Source organism: Mustela nivalis (genome assembly GCF_964662115.1).
Source record: "Mustela nivalis genome assembly, chromosome: X".
Lineage (NCBI taxonomy): Eukaryota > Metazoa > Chordata > Mammalia > Carnivora > Mustelidae > Mustela > Mustela nivalis.
The window spans coordinates 95,123,077-95,143,766 of record NC_139040.1 but is presented as its reverse complement, the minus strand read 5'-3'; the positions used below and the strand labels follow the sequence as shown (position 1 = coordinate 95,143,766).

Sequence of the window (20,690 nt, the reverse complement as noted above, 5' to 3'; positions counted from 1 at the left end):
TGTTTAGTAATTTCCATAATAAAGTTTTTAAGAACCCTAACAGTGCTGGAAAACAAAGGTGCCATTCACAGACCAAAAATGTGAAATGTGAAACATCTGAAAGCAGCGGGGATCAGAAGAGAAGTCAGAGGACAGGAAACCACAGATTAAGTCACCAGAAGGCTTCTTGCCAAAGCCGCCTCAAGAAAAAAGAGTGGGGAAGTATGCCCTCTCAGAGTTATGTATTTTCAAAACTTATTGGCGTGAGTTGGAACAATTACGATCCTTTCTCTCCACCTTGCCCTTTTCTCCCCTCACCTGAATAGAACTGATCGGAAACGTCCAAGAATGTTCTCTAAAGAAACTGGCCCTAATGAGGTGAAAACCCGAGAAAATAGAATTGGCACTATGCCAAGTGCAGGGACCAGAAAACAGAGATCATCCCTCTAGCTGTCTCCATCCCTCCAGCTGTCCAGTAAGTTCTCCATGGAACTGCACTTGTCTACTACTCCCTGTGTCCCGCCTACCTATAAGAAGGTCTTCTACAGCTCCAACCTTTTTTTTTTTTTAATATTTTATTTATTTATTTGACAGAGACAGAAAGCAAGTGGGGGAGGGGCAGAGGCAGAGAATCCCAAGCATGGAGCCTGACACAGGGCTCGACCTCACAACACTGAGATCAGGACCTGGTCCAAAACCAAGGGGTGGTAGCTTAACCAACTGCGCCACCCAGGCACCCCTAACCTGTCCTCTTGAACTGAACCTGTTAAAGCAGACCTGTAGAGCCACAAAGAAAATCCACTCCAGCTATCTCTATTAATCAAAGCAATCATTTTATTCATAAATACAAATGGAAACCCAAGAGCTGACAGATCCTTGAGGAAAAAACCAACCCCACAACAGAAAAGTGAAATACAAACAGACTGCAATGAGAAAGGAATGACCAGAGATACAAACAGTATGCCTTGAAAATGAATGAGTAAACATTAACTGTTAACCTCCATATTTTAATTAACAAGCTAAATAATGAACTTGAAAGACCAAACTGGAGTTAAATTAAGGAGCTGTTCTAGTATATAAAGTAAAAAATAAACAGAAAATATTAAAAAGTGATGAAGGAAAAATCTAGAAACTCCAACACCTAATTAATCAATGTTCCAGAAGCAGCAGATAGACAAGATGTTAAAGAAGAAATAATCAAAATTATTATTATAATACAATTTGCAAAACACACTGTTAGAGGTATGTCAAAGGGACACAGGAGCCCTCAGAAAATGCTCCCAATGGACAAAGCTGGACAATTAGATCAAAATAAAGTAGTATTGAATTAGAGCCCAAAGCATAAAATAAATCTCCATGAGTCCTTACTGATATAAATGATTGAGTAAATTAGTAAATGGGGGAGAAAACACTTACCTCCTGTGCAGAATTTAAAATAATTTATGTAGATCCGCCACTCTAAAGGAAGGGTAGACTAATTCCCCCCTCTTTACGTGTGGGGCTGAACACAGTGACTGCCTTTCCAACAGCACAGTAATGGAAAGTTAACTTGACAGTGGAGAAACCTGACCAACAGCCAGGTGATTGGGGCCACCAACAGCAGTGACTGTCATGTTGATAAGTATGAACCCTTGAGGTGGCATGATGAAAACGGCACTTCACCTCTGTGATCTTCTTCCTCAAAGCCCGTAACTCCAGTCCAATCATGAAAACACATCAGAAGAGGTTCAATACAGGAGCATTCTACAGTGTACCTGACCATCAAACATAAGGCAAGTCTGAAAAGCTGTCAGGCCAAGAGAAGCTTAAGGAAAAAAGGACAACTAAATGTCGCATGATGGGGTGTCTGGGTGGCTCAGTGGGTTGGGCCTCTGTCTTCAGCTTGGTTCATGGTACCAGGGTCCTGGGATTGAGCCCCACATCGGGCTCTCTGCTCAGTGGGGAGCCTGCTTCCTCCTCTCTCTCTTCCTGCCTGTGATCTGTCTGCCAAATAAGCAAATGAAATCTTAAATAAATAAATAAATAAATAAATGTCACATGATACCCTGGAAGAGGGTCTGGGGGAAAAAAGAGGGGATATTAGGTAAAAACTAAATTTGAATAAAGTTAATAATGTATCAGCATTGGTTCATTAATTGTCACAAATGTACAACAATAATGTAAGATGTTAACAACAGGGAAAACTGTAGCGGTCTGGGGAAGACACATGGGAACTCTGTTCTATCTGTTCGATTTTTCTAGAAACCCCGAATTATTCTAAAAAATAAAGTCAATTTAAAAAGTACAATTTGCTTAAGCAAAAGACATGAATCTTCAGAATGAAAGAATCTAAAGAAAGCTGAATATAGTGGGTGATAAACATTGTTTCATTTCCATGATTCTGAACCCCTCGATCTCACATTTACTGAGCACTTATTTGGGGCTCTCAATCTCACAATCTGGAGTGGGTTTAGACTCCTCCTACTGGCCTTGGTTTTTATTTTTTATTTATTTTTTAAAAAAGATTTTATTTATTTGACAGAGAGAGAGATCTCAAGTAGGCAGAGAAGCAGGCAGAGAGAGGGGAGAGCAGGCTCCCTGCTGAGCAGAGAGCCCCATACGGGGCCATGCCAGGCCCCTGAGATCATGAAGGCAGAAGCTTAACCCACTGAGCCACCCAGGCCCTGGCCTTGGTTTTTAAATGTTAGCTATGTGTATCTTCTCTGTAACGACAGCAAACAGCAAAAGGACCCTAACATGGATTTTTTAAAGGCTCTCTAATTCCGTATTTTAAAACTCACATTTACAGACAAATTTACAGAATTTCAAAACTACAAGAAAAAAAAAACTACAAAGCTTTCAAAGGAAAAAAAAATACAAAAAAGGTTACTCAGAAAGGTTCCTAAGCCAAATGACATCACGCAACATCAGTAGAATACAATGGAGCAGTGTCTTCAGAATTTGAAGGGAAAAATATCATCAATCCCAAAGTGTATGAGAACAAAAGATATTTTAAGCACACAAGAACTCAGAAAGTTTACCTCCCACACCTGTAACAATTAGTCAAGAAAATAGTTCAGCCAAAAATATAAGTAATCCAAGAAAGAACACAGGAGATTTAAGAAACAGTAGGTGCTGAGTCTGTCCCAGATTGGGTTGGGGGCAGGAGGATTTGAAGTAAAATGAAGAGGCTTAATTACAGCTTGAGGTTTGGAGACTTCTCTACTGAACAATGACGTTTTATAAACGTTTCCTTTTCTGTGGCTCTAATCCCATTGCTTGACTCTACATAGAGTATTTATATAAAATCACATTGTGAATTCTGTTCCTTTTTCCGTTTGGAGTATGATTACTGATATACTCGGATTTACTTTCTTCTTTTAGGCTTCCTATTTACTTTGTTTTCTCTATGCTTCTTCTTTTCCTGCCTTGAGACTGGATTGTTTATTGGTATGTTTGAAATGTGATTTGTTCACAACTAACAGTTCATTTATGGATTGCTCTTTCTTAAGATTTTATTTGAGAGACGTCACGAGAGAGCAAGCACAAGTGGGGCAGGGCAGAGGGAGAGGAAGCAGCAGGCTCCCCGGTGAGTGGGGGGCCCGATGCAGGGCTTGATCCCAGAACCCTGAGATGACAAAACACAGAGCCAAAGGCAGACACTTAACTGAGCCACCCAGGCACCCCTAAGGATTGCTCTTACAATTTTAATATATATGCACAAAGTATAAGCTTAATCAATAGTTTTGGAACAATATAAGAACTTGACATTACAAATCCAAATATTATAGTTCTACATTCATTTTTTTGCCCTTCTGTCCCCAAGTAGACATAACTATTGGTTTACACATGCAACACTTGCTTAGATTTACCCAGCGGTATAGTATTAGCTGCTGATGGCTTGACAGCTGCACTATTCTCCGGAGAATTGCTCTTGCTAAGACAGAGCATCCTTGGCTGGGAGGTTACCCATCCCAACCCCTAAGGGCAGACTGCAACCAGTAATCTGACTGATAATGGGGATACAAAAAGCCAGCTCCCTTGCTACAATGGAGGACAACTCAGTGGACCAGTGTTAGTTTTCTACTGCTACAACAAATGATCACAAACACAGTATTTGAAACAACACAAATTTATTCTTACAGGTATGGAAGTAAAAAGTCCAACATGGGTCTCACCAAACTAAAATCATATCAGCAGGGCTATGTTCCTTGTTGGAGCCAATAGGGGAGAGTGTGTGTTCTTGCCTTTTCCAGCTTCAAGAAACCAACAGTATTCCTTAGCTCGTGGCTCCCTTCCTCCATCTTCAAAGCCACAACACAGCACCTATCTAATCATTCTTTCATAGGCACATCTCTTTTTCAGACTCTTTCTTTTGCCTCCCTCTTCCTATCTCAAGAATTCTTATGATTACATTGGGCCCAGGATACTCTGGAATAATCTCTTTGAGATTGGCTGATTTAGCAACTTCGATTACATCTGCAACCTTCATTCTCCTTTGCCATGGAAACTAATGTACTCACAGGTCCAGGGGGATTCGGACGTGAATATCTTTGGGAGGCCATTTTCTGCCAGCCACAGTGCCCTTCAAGCTCCAGAGCTCTTTGCAGGTTCACGCAAAGGTAGATTCCAGCTGAACCCATATAAAGGGACCTATAGGAGGTTGTGTCCTTATTTAACAGTAAACAATATTCATCATTACAACGTATAAAACTTTGTAGACGTGTAATAAATTGCTTCTACGAGGATGCAAAAAGGAAGGTGTTCTAGAACTAAATCCACATCTACCATAACAGAAGTCTGAGTCAAGTCATTTATCATAACACAAGGTCTAAGAAATGTGGTTGTAGTAAATACCACAAGAAACAACCAATATAGTTGAAGCTTCTCTGGGGAAAGAGCCACGAAGTCGGCAAAAGGTAGAGCAGAGAAGCACTCCCTTTTTTAGAAGCCTGATTTATACCCAAATACTATCTGATGTCTTGAATTATGCACATCATTTTGACAAAAACTTAAAAAATAAATTCAGTGAATGAAGCAAAAAAAAGTTCAAAACAGAGTCCCTTAAAATAACAAGAACCTAAAAATACAAAGCAATAACCTATTGAATTCCTATTCCTAGCTCTAAAGTAAACCTTTTACTAACTACAAATTAACATGTACTCACTATAGAGACTTAAGATGACGTAAAGATGTGGGAAAATATAACATGAAAATCCCATGCATACACCACACTCTCAGAGATGGTCTCTATGAGCATCCTTGTGCATACTTAATGCTCACAGATAGTTTTTCTAAAAAAGTGGGATCACACTGTTTGCAACCTGATTATGTCACTAACGTGTGGATCTGTCCAGATCAATTTATACAGCTCTATAATTCCTCTTAGTAATTGTACAGAATTGTCATTTGAATGTACCATTAAAAGTAATAATAACCTGACAAAACTCAGGAGACCTGAGGATAGCAGGAAAGAGACAAGTTCATTTTCCTCATCTTTAATTACAGGGAGTTAGCAAATATTATCTAAGGTGGGAAATAAGGATAGGAAAAGAGTATGGTATTTAAAGTAATAAAGGCATTTACTAGAAACACAAAATATATTAGCCATTAAAAAAGGGAAGTGGATGTGCACAGAATTCCTTAACTTTCAGAGTGGGCAATTCAATATATACCAACCAAACTTGGACAATAAAGATAATATAAGTATAAATATATTAAAATGTAAATAAAAAGAAAAAATGATAATTGTTTTGTAAAAAGGGATGAGGATAGGTGGTTATATCTTTCTGTCATCATAAATGTACCTACTTTTACAAAAAGATATTCGTATTCATAATATGTAACTGAAAATAGCTATTTATAAAACAGTACATAAACTATGGTCAACTTTTATACAAAATACATATAATGTGTTCATGCACCTGTAGAAAAGACTCCAAAGGCTACGTACTAAAATATGGACAACAGTAATCTCCTAGTACATCATATTATAAACATTCTATATATTCTTTATGTGGATGTATTTTTGTATAATGAACATATTTCATTTATATTGTATTGGAAATAAGAGACACATTAAGAATCATCTTTTTTTGTGAGGGGGAAGAGGAGGGAGGGAGCTCTATAAGAGTAAAAAATAAAGATCAGTCAAAACGTCCTTAAATATCTTCTAAAGCCTAGGTCACAAAATACCTGTATTCCATACACTCAAGTTTAAATAAATCTTGCAGACGTTATACCCTCGAACATAAAAATCCCCATTTTATTTTATTTATTTATTTATTTAAAAGCCCCATTTTAGACAAAGGCAGGCCATGATTTTTCATTCTAACTAAGCCCCACCAAGTTGTTTCTGATGGAGCCTCTGATTTACTGGACTACTACCCAGAATAAGTTTCCCATAGGTAGACACCAACTCTAGCATAATAATTTCCACATACTCATTCACCCATTCACACTAACTGAATATCAGCCTTGAGCTTGATATCAGCGTGCATCATGAGTTAAGAGATTGATTAACACAAATGACTGCCTCAAGTAGTGTATGACCTTGTGGGGAAATGGTGCAGACACGAGGCAGAGTAAGGGTCACTGACATAGAAACAACAGTATGGAGAGCCTGGGTATTATTGCACATTTGTATTCAAATATTTGCAAAACACATCAACAGATACTTCGAAATATACAAGTAAAATGGAAGGACCATCTTTTTCAGTTCTCATTCATGTGTGGACTCTGAAACGTAGTTACTCCTCACACTTATTTCCCACTAATCATATATGGCAGGTTCTCCTATATTATCGTAGAACTATTAGAGAGGACGATTTTAGTCCCTCTTTGAGGGCAGACATTTTTGTGTCCCCACTTTCCTCGTGTATCAAGCACAGAGCACTGTAAATATTTCCAAAATGAGCAAACTGAGCTGGCTACTAGAACTCCCCAAGTAGCCTGCCTCACTGGAGGAGATGAAAGAATCATGGGGACACAGCACACTGAAGTGTGACCAAGGTTCCACCTCATCTCCTGTATTTTTCCTTCTAATTCCCCAGCAATGAAGGCTTGGCAAGGCCAAAATAGAGAAAAGCTCAAAGATAAAACAAGTATTTATAAGCAAAATCACTTTGTATTAAGAAAGTCTGGAGTTTTATTTAGCATTGTATCTGAGGCACCGATGCGAGTAAAGGAAGAAACTGAAGATCAATCCCCATGTTCAATTCTAAGGAGTCATGATCATGAAAGCACACAGATTGTAACCAACCCTGAAAGTATGAACTGCCTCATGTTTCCAATACATGAAATTTACAAGGGGGGCTTCCTATAGAAAGGAGATGGCCTGCAGTCTTTCCAATCTGAAGACCCAAATGCACGTTGTTCTGCCGTTTTTTCCAATTTCAACACAGAATTCTATGAACAAAATGAATCACACAGTTTCTCGGGGCAAAGGAGCCTCTGAGAGAGTGTAATGTGGCCCGGAGAAACAAGTCAACTGGCCTAGGCTTCAACATGATGCTACCCAAACCTGAAAGCCTTAGCACATCTCAGATTAGATCAGAGAGACAATCGTCTTTAAGGTACAATTTCATAATGACAGAAAATCAAGGTCTTTCAGATAGTAAATTCATACCATACTACCAGTATTTTAATGTGATTTTTACCTCTTTGTGAAGAAGGGGCCAAAATAACAATTAGGAATTTTAGAAATGAGAAAGGAGGTTCACTCAAGGTTAATAAAATGAATCAGTGACCCAACTACATGTATGCTCAAAATAATTAGTTCTGCCCGGGCTGCCAGGATAAATAAATAAATTAAAGAAGCTTATTTAACAAGAAATTTTTGCAACTACAGGCATTTAAAGAGAGAGAGAGAGAGCGCTTTAGGCATGAGTTATTTCCTTAGAAGAGCCTTCCTGCAACCTGTTTACTATACTTATAGAAGCAAAGTAAGAACTGCAGAAAACAACCACCTAAAAACTGGCATTAAATCTGTTTAATATCTTTAATAATTCTATTAACTTCTAAATCCTTACACAAAAGGGTATTACAGTTCTTCAGTTTACTGCAAACAAATCTTAAAAAAAAAAGCCAACCGCAATGTTGAAGCTATAATACAAATCTTTAATTACTGGCACTATACTATAAAGCAAGATGAAGAATATCTTATTTAAATAAAACAAGGATAATATTTCGCTGGGGAATATATCCAACACATTTTTTTCCCTCTATATTTTTTTTCCCTCTACATCCAATGGTGGTATTTTATAGGCTGATTTTAAAACAAATGCAAATTTTAAAAAAATAAATGAAAGGCATGTTTTTGCTCAGGAATACTATTGTACATATACCGTATAGGTTGTTTTTACAGCAAATGCTAGTCTGCCAAAATTCAATGGCAAAACACTAAGCTGTGAGTTTGGTATTGCCCACCTAGTTGTTTCTTGCTGCCCTGGAGAATCTGGTGGTGAGTAATGTCGAGAAGCCACCTTGTTGCCACCATTTCTCTTCTTATAGGTGACTCCACTGTGACAGAATATTCATATCTTTAAGATGCAAGGCCTAGCAAAAAGCCTCCCACAAATCCACTGGATATCACAATGTTCTGTTTGATAAATTCTGTTGCCTGAAACAGAAGTTTGAACAAAAATACTCTTAATTGTGCTACAACATGGACGAACCTTGAAAATGCTATGCTAAGTAAAATAAGACAGAAAACATTGTACGATTCCACTGACATGAACAGTGAAATTCATCAAGACAGAAAGTAGGACAGAGAGTACCAAGGCTCGGGAGAGGGGTCAATTGTGGGAATGTGTGCTTAATGGTTATAATTTCTGTTCAGGATTATGAAAAAGTTATAAATGTGGACAGTGGTAATGGTTGCACGAAAGTGTGAATTCAGTACTTAATGCTACTAAATTCTGCCTTTTAAAATATCTAAAATGGTTAATTTTATGTTATGTGTATTTTGCCATAATAACAAAAAGGAAAAAATGATGCAAATTAAAGAAAAACACTCTTACTTATTGAATCTGGTGCTAAGTAACATTTTCACAGCTGTTTTCCCCAATTCAATAAATATTTGGCAAAGATTCTCATATACCTACTACCGCAGGTGCTGACTACCACACAGATGCCAAGGCTGTCCATTACAATCTGAAGGAGCAGAGCCCCAGCCAGATAGAATAAGCTTCTTAGCTACTGAGATAACAGGTATATATTGGTGGCAAATAATCTCACAGGTAACAAGAAGCCCTAGGGCAGACATAAATGGTCCATTTAGCAAGTTATTAGCACAGATTTAGTAAATTCCCACAGCAGGCACAATGATCTTTGTTAACAGTCCACTTGGCCAGCAAGAAAAACATGTACAGATCAAATAAATATCACCTTGATAAAATGCTTACCCCAAATGAAACCATGAAAAAGCAATCAAACAAAGCCAGACTGTGGAATATTCTCCCTAGGTGCTTCAAAACTGTCAATATCATGAAGGAAAGGGGGGAGGGGCAGGACAAAAATAAACACAAACCCAGACGACAGCTGCTAAAGACTAAAGGAGACTTCAGAGACATGATAACCAATTGCAATATATAATTCTTTCTGTCTGTTTTTTAAAAGATTTTATTCTTATATAATCTCTACATCCAATGTGGGGTTTGAACTCACAACCCCCAGGTCAAGAATCACATGCTCCACTGACTGAGTCAGCCAGACACCCCAATATATAATTCCTGATTGGGGGAAAATGTATAAAAGACATTTTGTGGAAAAAATTTAATATTAATTGTATATTAGGAAATATTATTGCATCATGCTAATTTGAGGGATTCATAAGAGTAACTGTAGTTGTACAGGAGAGTATCTGTACTCTTAGAAGATATATGCTGAAGTATTTTAGAGTGAAAAGTAAGGATGTCTTAAATGAATAGGAAAAAGAAAGTATAAATCACATGTACATATAGACACAGAGAAGGAAAATGTAAAACAGGTAAATAGGTAAAGGGTATTTGGTATTCACTGTATTTATCCTTCAACTTTTCAAATGGTCTGAAATTTTTCAAAATTAAAAGTTGGGGGTATTAAAAGAACATAAAACAAAGGCAAGGAGTATGCAATTCAATTCTAAACAGAGGATAAGAATCAAAATATACATAAAAACATTAATAAAACTAAATTAATAAAATATACACATTTTCAAAATATCCCACGTCACGAAAAAAATAGTTAGTTTTAGTTTTACCACACTTTGTCTACACAGGCACACATTTGTAAAAGCAGAGGGAACCTGGAAGAATAATGTTATCAGCTTTTACATGCAGATCAAAGTAGGTGGGAGATTAGCAGGGGAAACTCTTAACCACTTTAAAAAAAAAAAAAAAAAAAGGACCTTTTTTTTTTTTTTAAGTCATCTCTACACCCAATGTGGGGCTCGAATTCACAACCCCAAGGTCAAGAGTCATGTGCTCTTCTGACTGAGCTTTCTTTGACTCCAATGATGACTGATTTAAATAAATAGTGGCTTGATCCCAAATTTTATTTAACACTCTACACATAACCAAAACACTTACTTTTTAGAAGAAGATGATCACTAATCACATTTTCTGTAATGTGGAACCCATATAGAAAAAAAGGAGCCAGGAGTGCCTGGCTGGCTCAGTCGGTAAAGCATGGGACTCTTGATCTCAGGGTCACGAGTTCAAGTCCCAGGCTGGACACAGAGATTACTCATTTAAAAAAGAAAGAAATAAAGAGAGAAAGAAGAAAAAGAAGGAGTTAAAATGTACACTGTCTTACTTCTTCAATTATATTGTTGATTTCAGGTGCTGCCTTATTTGCTCGCTTCTTAATCTGTCTTTTCGCTTTGTTTACATCTTTTTCAACTCTCTTCCAGTCAATCTGCACATAGCCACTGTGACTGGCAATCTGCAAAAATACAGTAAAAATGGTTAATTCTAAACCAACTAGATTGTTGACAAATCTATTACAGAGGAATATATGGACATCTAGATTTCAAGAAATCTATGAAGCTTAGAGATAAGCTATCACAATTTATTCATTTAACAAATACCGAGTGCCTACTCTGTGGCAGGCAGTATTTTAGCTTCCCAAACTATAGCCAGTAACGAGGGAGATATAAGTCCCCACTTTCAGAGAGCTCTGTATCCATAAGGGGGAAAAAAGATATCAAACAAAATTAATTACTTACATGTGATGAACACTATGTTAGGAAACATATAGTACACGATGGGAAAAGATTCCAAAAACTGTATTACAACTGTACTATAATATTATCATAACTTTTGGAATTTGGCAATTAGCTGAAAAAACAAAGAGACAATCCAAATTATACAGCTAATTAACAAGTACCTTTTAATTAAGGAGATGTTTAATTATAACGGATCAGAAGCCAATCAGGTATTAGGTCACTAAAGAAATCTAAAGTAGCCTGATAAAGGGCTCTTTACTAACTCTGACTCTTGACTTAAGAATACTTTCTGGTGGGGCGCCTGGGTGGCTCAGTGGGTTAAAGCCTCTGCCTTCAGCTCCGGTCATGATCTCAGGGTCCTGGGAGCGAGCCCCACATGGGGCTCTCTGCTCAGCAGGGACCCTGCTTCCCTCTCTCTCCACCTGCCTCTCTGCCTACTTGTGATCTCTCGCCGTCAAATAAATAAAATCTTAAAAAAAAAAAAAAAAAAAGAATACTTTCTGGTAATCGCTTTTGAAAATAGAATACAAAAGACATGCTCTACACAAGTTTCCTACCATAAGTCCTTTTAATAAAACTAGAACTAAATGCTAATTAACTATAAGAAAACCCCTCATATGGTATTATGAGACACTACAAAATCTGAACAGGAACAAAAGCATAGTGTGTAAGCCAGTACCATAAATTAGTCTCTCCAAATAATAAAATCAAAAAGTAAAGAATCACATTAGTAGTAAACAATTAAGCCATGAACACCATTATAAATCACTTCTATCAAGGTTATGCTTTTTTGGGGGGTAATTTTGTAAGGCATCCCTTGACTTTAAACCACAAATAAAAATACTTCGAATAATAAAACCATCTGATTTTATAGAAGTAGGTTGACTGGGAATCTTAAGTTCCATTTTCACTATGATTATAGACTCCACAGAAGAATGTCTTTATCTGCATTCCTTCCTGTATTTATTCACCTATTATCACTTCAAACTGCAGCCTTAGCAAAACAGAGTGGTGATCAAATCAAATTCAAGTGAAAGCTTTTCCTGGCAGTCCCTGACAGAGTAATCTGAGTCACAGGCATGGAGATGATGGTGAACCTCAGTGACCCTCCTGTATATGGCAGTTAAAATACAAGAGCTCCAGAATTAATAAAAGCAAGCAGATTTCAAGGGGAGTTGAAACTTACAGGAAAGGAACAAGGTAAGGTGAGGTACCCATTTTTCTGGTTTTATCCTGAGGGCAGGATGCACTTGCAGGGTAGGTAAAACTTAAAGAGGAAACGTTCCACCTCTCTGGCCCAAAGAACCAGATGACAGAGTCCACAACAATAACAGCTATCAGAAATGAGAGAGCTAGATAAGGGGAGCCCCAAATTCTATGTGTAAACTCTACCCAAGTCCTGAAGCACACATTCATGGGGCAGAGCCACGCATTCTGGCCAAGCTAAAGAACTAAACTGAGATTTGAGCTGCTACCCACCGAAGGTGAAAAAGAGCTTACAGTTTGAGTCTAACCAAGTTAACTGCCTACTAAAATCAACATATCAACACTCTTCAGAGGAATAAAATAGAATCCAGAGTTTCTACAACTTAACATTCCCAACGCCCAGGATAAAATCCAAACTTATTTGATGTAGGATAAAACAGGAAAATGTGGCCTAGTCTCAAAAGAAAATCAACAGATGCCAACCTTAAGATGACCCAGTTAGTGGAATTATCAGGACTTTAAAACTGCTGTTGGAACTACGCTCAATAATAACTATGCCTGTAACCAATGAAAAGTAATCTCACCAGAGATATAGAAAATTAAAAAAGAACCAAATGAAAATTCTAGCATTGGAAAATACAGTATCTGAAAGAAAATTCTTGAAAAGGCTTAATGGCAGAAGGTAGATGACAGAAAAAAGAGTGTGAACTTGAAGTTAGACACTAGAAATTCTACAATTTGAAAAAAACGATTGAAAAAGTAAATGAACAAAACCTCAGGACATTATCAAAAAGCCTATCATGCATGTACTCAGAGTCATGTTCAGAAAGAGAAGAGAGAAGGAATAGGAGGAAACAAATCTCTAAATAATGGTCAATGGGGCGCCTGGGTGGCTCAGTTAGCTAAGCATCTGCCTTCAACTCAGGTCATGATCCCAGGGTCCTGGGACTGAGTCCCGCACTGCCTGCTTCTCCCTCTGGCTGTTGCTACCCCCTCTCACTCTCTCTCTCTGACAGACAAAAACATAAAACAAAATCTCAAAAAAAAATAAAGAAAGAAAGAAAAAGAAATAATGGTCAAAACCTTCCCAAACATGGTTAAACACATAAATTTACAGATTCAAGCTCAGTGAACTCCAGGTAGTAATCTAACAGAATTATGAAATAACAATACTCAGATGACTCTGGGGGAGGGGGATGGGTGCGGCACAGAGGAACATGAAGCATGCTAGTGTGTGAGAGGGTGGGGCGGGGGTGGGCGAGGGAAGTTCAATAAATGAGTTAAAGTCTCACATTCTGTAACAGGAAGCCAATAGTTAATACCTCAAACTGAAAGATCAAGAAGTATTCAATTAACTTGTTTAGGAAAAAGGAAAGAAATACCTTAAGAATCAGCTAAGAGTTCATGTAGTTGGCTCCAGGGAGGGAAAAATGGGCAAGATGGGTAGTGAGGGAGGCAGAGGATTCCTCTAATCTGTAACAAGCCTTGTACATGTATTTGACCCTTTGAACTAGGGGCATATACAATTCCAAAATCATTAAAACTAAATTTAAAGGACTTACATACCATTGTCTATTTTAAGATGGCAGTGTAAAATATGCACTGGAAAAGCTTTAAGTTCTAAGTAAATAAATTTTTATCTTAAAGTGTAAGTAAAGGTAACACAAAAATGGAAGTGGGCCTAAAGCATAGGGGGCAATTAACTTGCACATGTTACTCTTATTTCCTCTTTTAGTTTCCTTCTAAGTTTCCAAAGTGAGTCATATTTGGGGGAAAGCTGGTTTGATGCAGACAGCTCCCATATTCTCCTGCTTAGTGACTTCAAAGAACATGTAGACTAGGCACAAGAAGTAAAAGGAGGCAATGGCAAAACATGGATTTGAATGGTGTGGATGGGTGGACTGAAAAGGAATTCTGCAAAACTGACAGAGTGGACTGAAATTAATTCTATTTATTCTATGAACATTTTCAGAAACTCTGTTTCAATCCAGTACCCTTTCCGACTAAAGAAAAATGACAACTGAGTTTTCAAAATAGCTATAGAATTAAACATGTTCTTGATTATATGTAAACACAAGTCAAAATCTGCTTAAACTGTCTTCTGTACAAATGCTGGCATGTTCATCCAAAGGCCTAAATTTAGATATTAACCATATTCCCTTTTATCTCTTACCACAAGGAACAGGCAATTACTCTTAATAATGCCAGTGAAAGAAAACATTTTTTAAAAAAAACTTTTTAGTAAACAACTCAAAACCTGTTTTTAACACATACAATTCCAATCCCTTTGTACTTCGGGCAATGACACTGGTTATTATATGATCAATGGCTTTGGTGTTGAAGTTAAATTTTAGCTGCTATGAACATCAATCATTTTAAACATCTGGTAGGAGTGACAGTTCTCTGTATCTTTAAAATTATTGCTAACATTCATTCCCAGAGATTTTCAATTTTGGGATTTACTATATTTGATCTTAAGGGAACGATATTTTTGGAAAAATATATGCCAAACAGACACGAATGCCAGACAGCATCCTGATAAACATCCTCTAACCGCAAAGCATTTTTAATCCTTATACTTAGAGGAACATGAACAAAACTAAAATTTCAAATCCCCCTGCCTCAGAAATAGGATTATGGATGATTTTTAAACCCAATTTTCCACTTTCTATATTATTATAGTTCCCTAGTTTAAAAAAACATGTTAGAAATTGCTAACAGCAATTTCCTCTGAGAAGGAAAACTGCATGGCTAAGAAATGGGGTAAAGAAAGAGATCTTTTGAATTTTAAATACTCTGTGTGGATTTTAAATATATGTTTAAAATAGTCAGGATGAAAAGGTTATATTATGGCTGAAATGTTTATTTTGCTGAAAAGATGTTTTAAGGGAAATTTGGGTCTGTAATTAAAAAAACGAGGCCTCAAACTTCTATAGTTGTCTTTTTAACTAGGATTTTTTTAGCTGGTATCAAACTATGCTTATTGAATGTAGAAGTATTTAAAATTGTAGTCTTTCATAACTGATACCAGCTTTCAAAACTCACCTTAGGTTTCCCATAAACTGATACCTAAGAGAAAAAGTCCATCTTCTATTCAAATGGATGGGAACGAAATGGCTAAACTTGACTTTCTCAGTTCCTAGGGGCTACATATATAAGTAGAGGCAAAGACCTAAGGCTTGAACATACCTGAAGAAGAAGAAAGCCACCACCTACTGCAGTTGCTGCAAGCTTTCCAACTTTCTGGAACAAAAATCCCGCACACCTTTAACGAAAGAAGTGACGAAGATGAGAACAACCAATGACGTACTCAACTCTCTCCCTCTGCTCCTTTCATTGCTTTGCTAACAAATCTTAGTTCTTACTGTCTTCCCATTTCTTTGGATCATATCCCTGTCTGCTCAGAAACCCTCAGGGCTTCCCTTGTTCTACAGGCAAGTCAAAAGTGCATAGTCTAGGGGCCCCTGGGTGGCTCAGTCAGTTAAGCATCTGCCTTCAGCTCAGGTCATGATTCCAGGGTCCTAGGATGGAGCCCCACACTGGGGTCACCCCTCAGTGGGAAGCCTGCTTCTCCCTCTCCCTCTCCCTCTGTGGTTTCCCCCTGCTTGTGCTCTCTGGTATCTCACTCTCTCTGTCAAAATAACTAAACAAAATCTTAAAAAAAAATTGTACAATCTAAACTGTGATATGCTTAAAAATGAGGGATAGACAGAAGAGGAGGAGAATTTATAGGAAAAAAAGAGTGGCTCCTGAAACAATGTTGAGTACTCAGGACCTCATTATACTCCTCCTCCGATTATTTGTCTAAGTTGAAATTCCCCATAATAAAAGTGATTTTGTTTTGTTTTGTTTTGTAGATTTTATTTACTTTTGAGAGAGAGAATGAGAGAGAGAGAGAGCATGCATGAGCAGAGGGAAAGAGGGAGAGGGAGAAGCAGATTTCTTGCTGAGCAGAGAGCCCAATGTGGGGCTCGATCCCAGGACCCTGAGACCATGACCTGAGCAGAAGGCAGATGGTTAACCGACTGAGCCACCCAGGCGCCCCTGATTTTCCTTTTTTAATGCAATCAAGATGCTCCATACACCTGGCCAACCCCCACTCTACCCAAACTTTCTGCTCTAATCCCATTAGTTTTCCAAATGGATTATCACCACTGCTCAAGCTATTAATCTCCTTGCTTCTAGGGGTTTCTACCCAGCTCTACTCATCTAAAGCTTTTTACCCTTTGAGTTCCAGCTCAAGTTCCACCTTCATGACTTAAGCCCACATTTCTCATGGCTTCCTTACCTACATCTCTATCTATGTCTATCTATCTCTATATTAAATCCATTTTGTTTCACCTCTTCTGTAAGAATATCAGTCCACACTTCTTTTGGGATTCTCTTCTTTGGTGAGCTCATATTCCCTTCAGTATTCCACAGCCATACTGTGCAAAAGAATCCTGATCTCTAACTCTAGCCTTCTGTACTGAATTGAACAGGGCCCACGACACACCTCTAATCCATGTTCTTCCCAAAATCTCAGAATATGACCTTATTTGGAAAAGGGTCACTGAGGGTGTAATTAGTTAGGATGAGGCCGTACTGTAATAGGGTAGGCCCTAAACCCAGTATGACTTAATCCAACATGTCATAGAGACACTCAGAGGGAAAAACAGCCATGCGATGGCACTGGAAGAGCTTGGAGTGATATGTCTACAAGCCAAGGAATGCCAGGGATTGCTGGCAAGCAACAGAAGCTAGGAGAGAAGCACACAGCAGATTTTCCCTCTGAACAGGAACAAACCTGACTGACACCTTTCAGACTGCTGGCCTCCAGACCTATGAGAATAAATTTCTTTTGTTTTAAGCCATCTAGCTGTGGTACTTTGTTACAATAGCCCAAAGCAACGAGTACACCTTCATAAATGGAAAATTTACATTTCTATGGGCTTCTCCAGCACACAGAATGACAAAAAAATGTTCCAAAGCCAGACTCATCTTTCCAAGCAAATCAACTGTTGCTAAGGTCCCGATCTGTAAATGAGAACACCATTCTCTAGGTCTGCCTTTCCTGTTCATCTTAGACTCTGCCTCCTTCATCACCTTCAGGGTCCAACAGACTGCCAATTCTATATACTCTTCCCAGAACATTATTTGACTCTGTCTTCCTTCCATTCTCAAGGACATCATTACCTTGCTTCCAAACCACACTAAGGGCCCTCTAGGTAGTCTTCACACCTCCCGCCTCTCCTCGCAATCATCCATCCTCGTATTTCTGATTATCATCAAAAACCTGTAACTACAGCTACAGCTACAGCTGCATATAACCTCCTTAGCCTCCCATGCATGGCCTGAATTGGTCTGAAACGTTAAAACTAATGTCCATTCCTCCTTAACGTATGCCACAATAGTACATCAGTTTTATACCTTAAGATAATTGCAAAAATTTACTACACTGAATCTAATGTCATTGCAAAAAACCACCTATGTAATATTAGAGTCCTATTACTCAGTTCCTGGGTCGACACCTTGCTATAACCCACACATACGTATCACTACAGAGACCCTCTCCCTCAGTAGGGGAGTCAGCAAAACAGGCTCTGATAAGGGAGCAGAGGAGGCAGGCAGCAGCCAAGTCACAAGTATATCCCAGGAACCATGTCTCACAAGCATGTCTATCCCTTTGCTTGATGGCATGAGCCACTAAAATAAAGCTACTAACTCCCCCTGCTCTGTCTCTAGGCTTTCCCAGCAAACTTGTGCCAGTTATGGGGCTTCTCACCGAGTCTGGACTATAAGGAGAAAGCACACAATGATGTGATAATTCTACTGCTTGATTATTTTTTTAGTCTCTCTTACGACGGGGGCTTTAGGCTCAAACTCACAGTAACCAGTCCCCCATGGCACCAAATTGTGAGCTTATCTGCCTAGAGCACCAGATTCTCTATTACGAGAGGTCAAGGTACAACCTATTTGCAGAGGATCAACTGAATAAGCATGCCCCGACTAGGCCTCTCGCTTCTAACTGCAGGGCTTTCCATAAACAGCATTAATAAGGACACATCATGAAGAAATACTGCAGCTCTGCATCACACGATCTTCACAATGCAGGTTTCTACCATAAAATCGCAGTTACGAAAAGGCAAAAAGGAGTGAGCCATTGTTCCAAGATACATGCAAAACACAAACCAAAAAATTTAACACTTATCAAGTTTAAATATGTAAATATTTAACGGAAGATAAATTTAACCTAGAAGCTAAGAAAAAAAGGGTTAGTCAAAAGCTGAGCACCTCCACTAACACAGAAATTCTCTACGGTTGTGAACATTTTCAAAATAAAGGGTCACACTTTGTTATTTGGCTAATCTTTTATTCCAAGAAAAACAACTTGATCTATAGTATCAATTAGGTAATCATGCAGCCTAAAACATTAACTGGTTAGTTCGGTTAATGCTTATTAACTGTTCCTCCCTAATGCATTCCACAATATTATTACAGAGTGAGCAATCAGTCCTTTAACTCCAACGAAGACCCTGTTTAAGTCTAACACTTCTTCAAGTATAATAATCAGTCCACAAAAATCAACAGAACCATCGGATTCATAATTTCACTGAGAATTTTACATGGCTCTCTATAGGGCTGATAATCCTGGAGACCAGTTCTACTGTGAGAGTCCTCAAAGGTTTTTCCAGTTGTTAACACTGAACAAGTAAACATTATTTACATACAATTAATTAACCCTTGTATGTTTCTTCCTTTCTACCCACTATCACTGAATCAGATACACTATGTTTGCTCAATGTAAGAAGGTGGAAAATACAGAAAAGAACCCAAGGAAGGGAGAGGAGGGAACAGCGGAACAAGGGGTGGGCATGGGGAAGCCGATCACCAAAACCTCTGAGCCCCAGAGTGTACATCACAGCCATCATATCACAGAGAAAAAGCCTCAAGGTAGAGCTCTTCGGGGATTAACAGTATAAAGCCACTGAATGTCACAGTTAACTGGCCTGTTTACAAAAGGGCAGCAGTGAGGCTGCCAATGAAATTTAATGAAAAAGATGTTGTTCTCACCAGCCAGTCACTCCACCCATTACAATCTGGGTGGCTACCGAGTATTTTTCAACCATAGGTCCGGAACTGTGGCCAAACACTCGATTCCACCAATGGTGTCTTCTTGCATACTCAGTTAAATCCAACACTTCGTAAGACTCGTCATCGCTTTCATACTCTTCAAAATACAAAACGAAAAAAATAAATTTAGAGTCAAACAAAAGTCAGAAACATCCTGTACATTTTAAAATCTGTTATTAACTCACTATTTTGGCCCACAGTAAAAATGCCCAGCTGGAAACAGTAGTTTGTTGAACCCAATCACTGAGACTAGGACCTCAAGAGTAAAGGGACCTGGCATCTCCCTTCCAAAGGACCAGGAACTGGCTTAGGGGTCGGAGCCAGAGCCACATCAGTTACACAGAGGTGAGGGGTCGCCTCCCTAAATGGCATTAAGGTCAGGTCAGAGTTTCACAGCATGAGGCGTCACCCCCAAATCTCAGTAGGGTCAGGGCCAGAATTAGATCCATTTCATCAGTGGGAGAAACTGGGGGGGGGGGGTCCTCCCCTGACTGAACCGGTTAGGGGCTTGACAAGATGAAATTACTTCAGTAATTCATCTAAAAAGCACGTTTGAAGATGGAAATGAGAACCAGAGGTGAAGTTAAGGCAGGAGGAGGGGCTGTGTTGGGGTCGGGGGTCGCTCTCCGCCTGAGTTCTGCCTTGAGGGGAGGGGGTCTAGCTCCAAAGGGGTGCCTCCAAAACACAGAGCCCCAGGAGCCCTACGGCAGGGGGAGGAAGAGGTGCCCTCGGGAGCAAGGTCGAGAGATGTGAGTCGCGTCTTAGATACTACTTCGGGCCCCGGCCGCTCACCTTGGGGTGGGGGGTTCCGGGTCGCCATGATACCGCCGGCGGCCAGTTCTGAAGGTGGTCCCTGCCCACCCTCCTCTCCCCACTACTTTCAGAGACCTTCTAGGCCCAGGTGGAAATCTATGGTTTCTTTTTTCCTCCTCCCCTTCCAGGCGCGTTGTCCCGTCCCCGCCCCTCTTCTCAGCGCAGGGTCTTCCGCGCAAGCGCAAGGCTCAGAGTGGCGAGTGTTGCGGTGGGGGAAGAGTGGCCGCGCGAGGTCTTCTGGGAGTTGTAGTCCGTTGCCCTGCGCAACCCTTGCTTCCCACCCCACCCCCACCCTTGATAGAATTCCAGTAACTAAATTTTGTCATTTTGTTTTAAAGAGCCTCAAGGCTGAAGGAGAGGCGGCGTCACGTGATGGTATAAAGCGCAAACCAGG

The 20,690-nt window shown here is 39.1% G+C and overlaps 1 protein-coding gene across 6 annotated transcripts in view; it reads right to left on the bottom strand.

The window, feature by feature from the left end:
• FUNDC1 (FUN14 domain containing 1) overlaps positions 1 to 20,477 on the bottom strand; it is a 109,920-nt gene extending 89,443 nt beyond the window's left edge. For 3 of the 6 annotated variants that reach the window (XM_082717779.1, XM_082717777.1, XM_082717778.1), the window contains exons 1-4: positions 20,276 to 20,476; positions 19,424 to 19,580; positions 15,560 to 15,635; positions 10,753 to 10,881 (exon numbers count right to left, since the gene is read on the bottom strand). In XM_082717779.1, the coding sequence (XP_082573905.1) occupies positions 10,753 to 10,881; positions 15,560 to 15,635; positions 19,424 to 19,580; positions 20,276 to 20,303 (390 nt within the window). In that variant the 5' untranslated portion in view covers positions 20,304 to 20,476. Of the gene's footprint in view, positions 1 to 4,074; positions 8,579 to 10,752; positions 10,882 to 15,559; positions 15,636 to 19,423; positions 19,581 to 20,275 lie in introns of those variants that run through there. The other 3 variants (XM_082717780.1, XM_082717776.1, XM_082717775.1) reach the window with 3 other exon arrangements.
• Between the last annotated feature and the right edge of the window lie 213 nt (positions 20,478 to 20,690).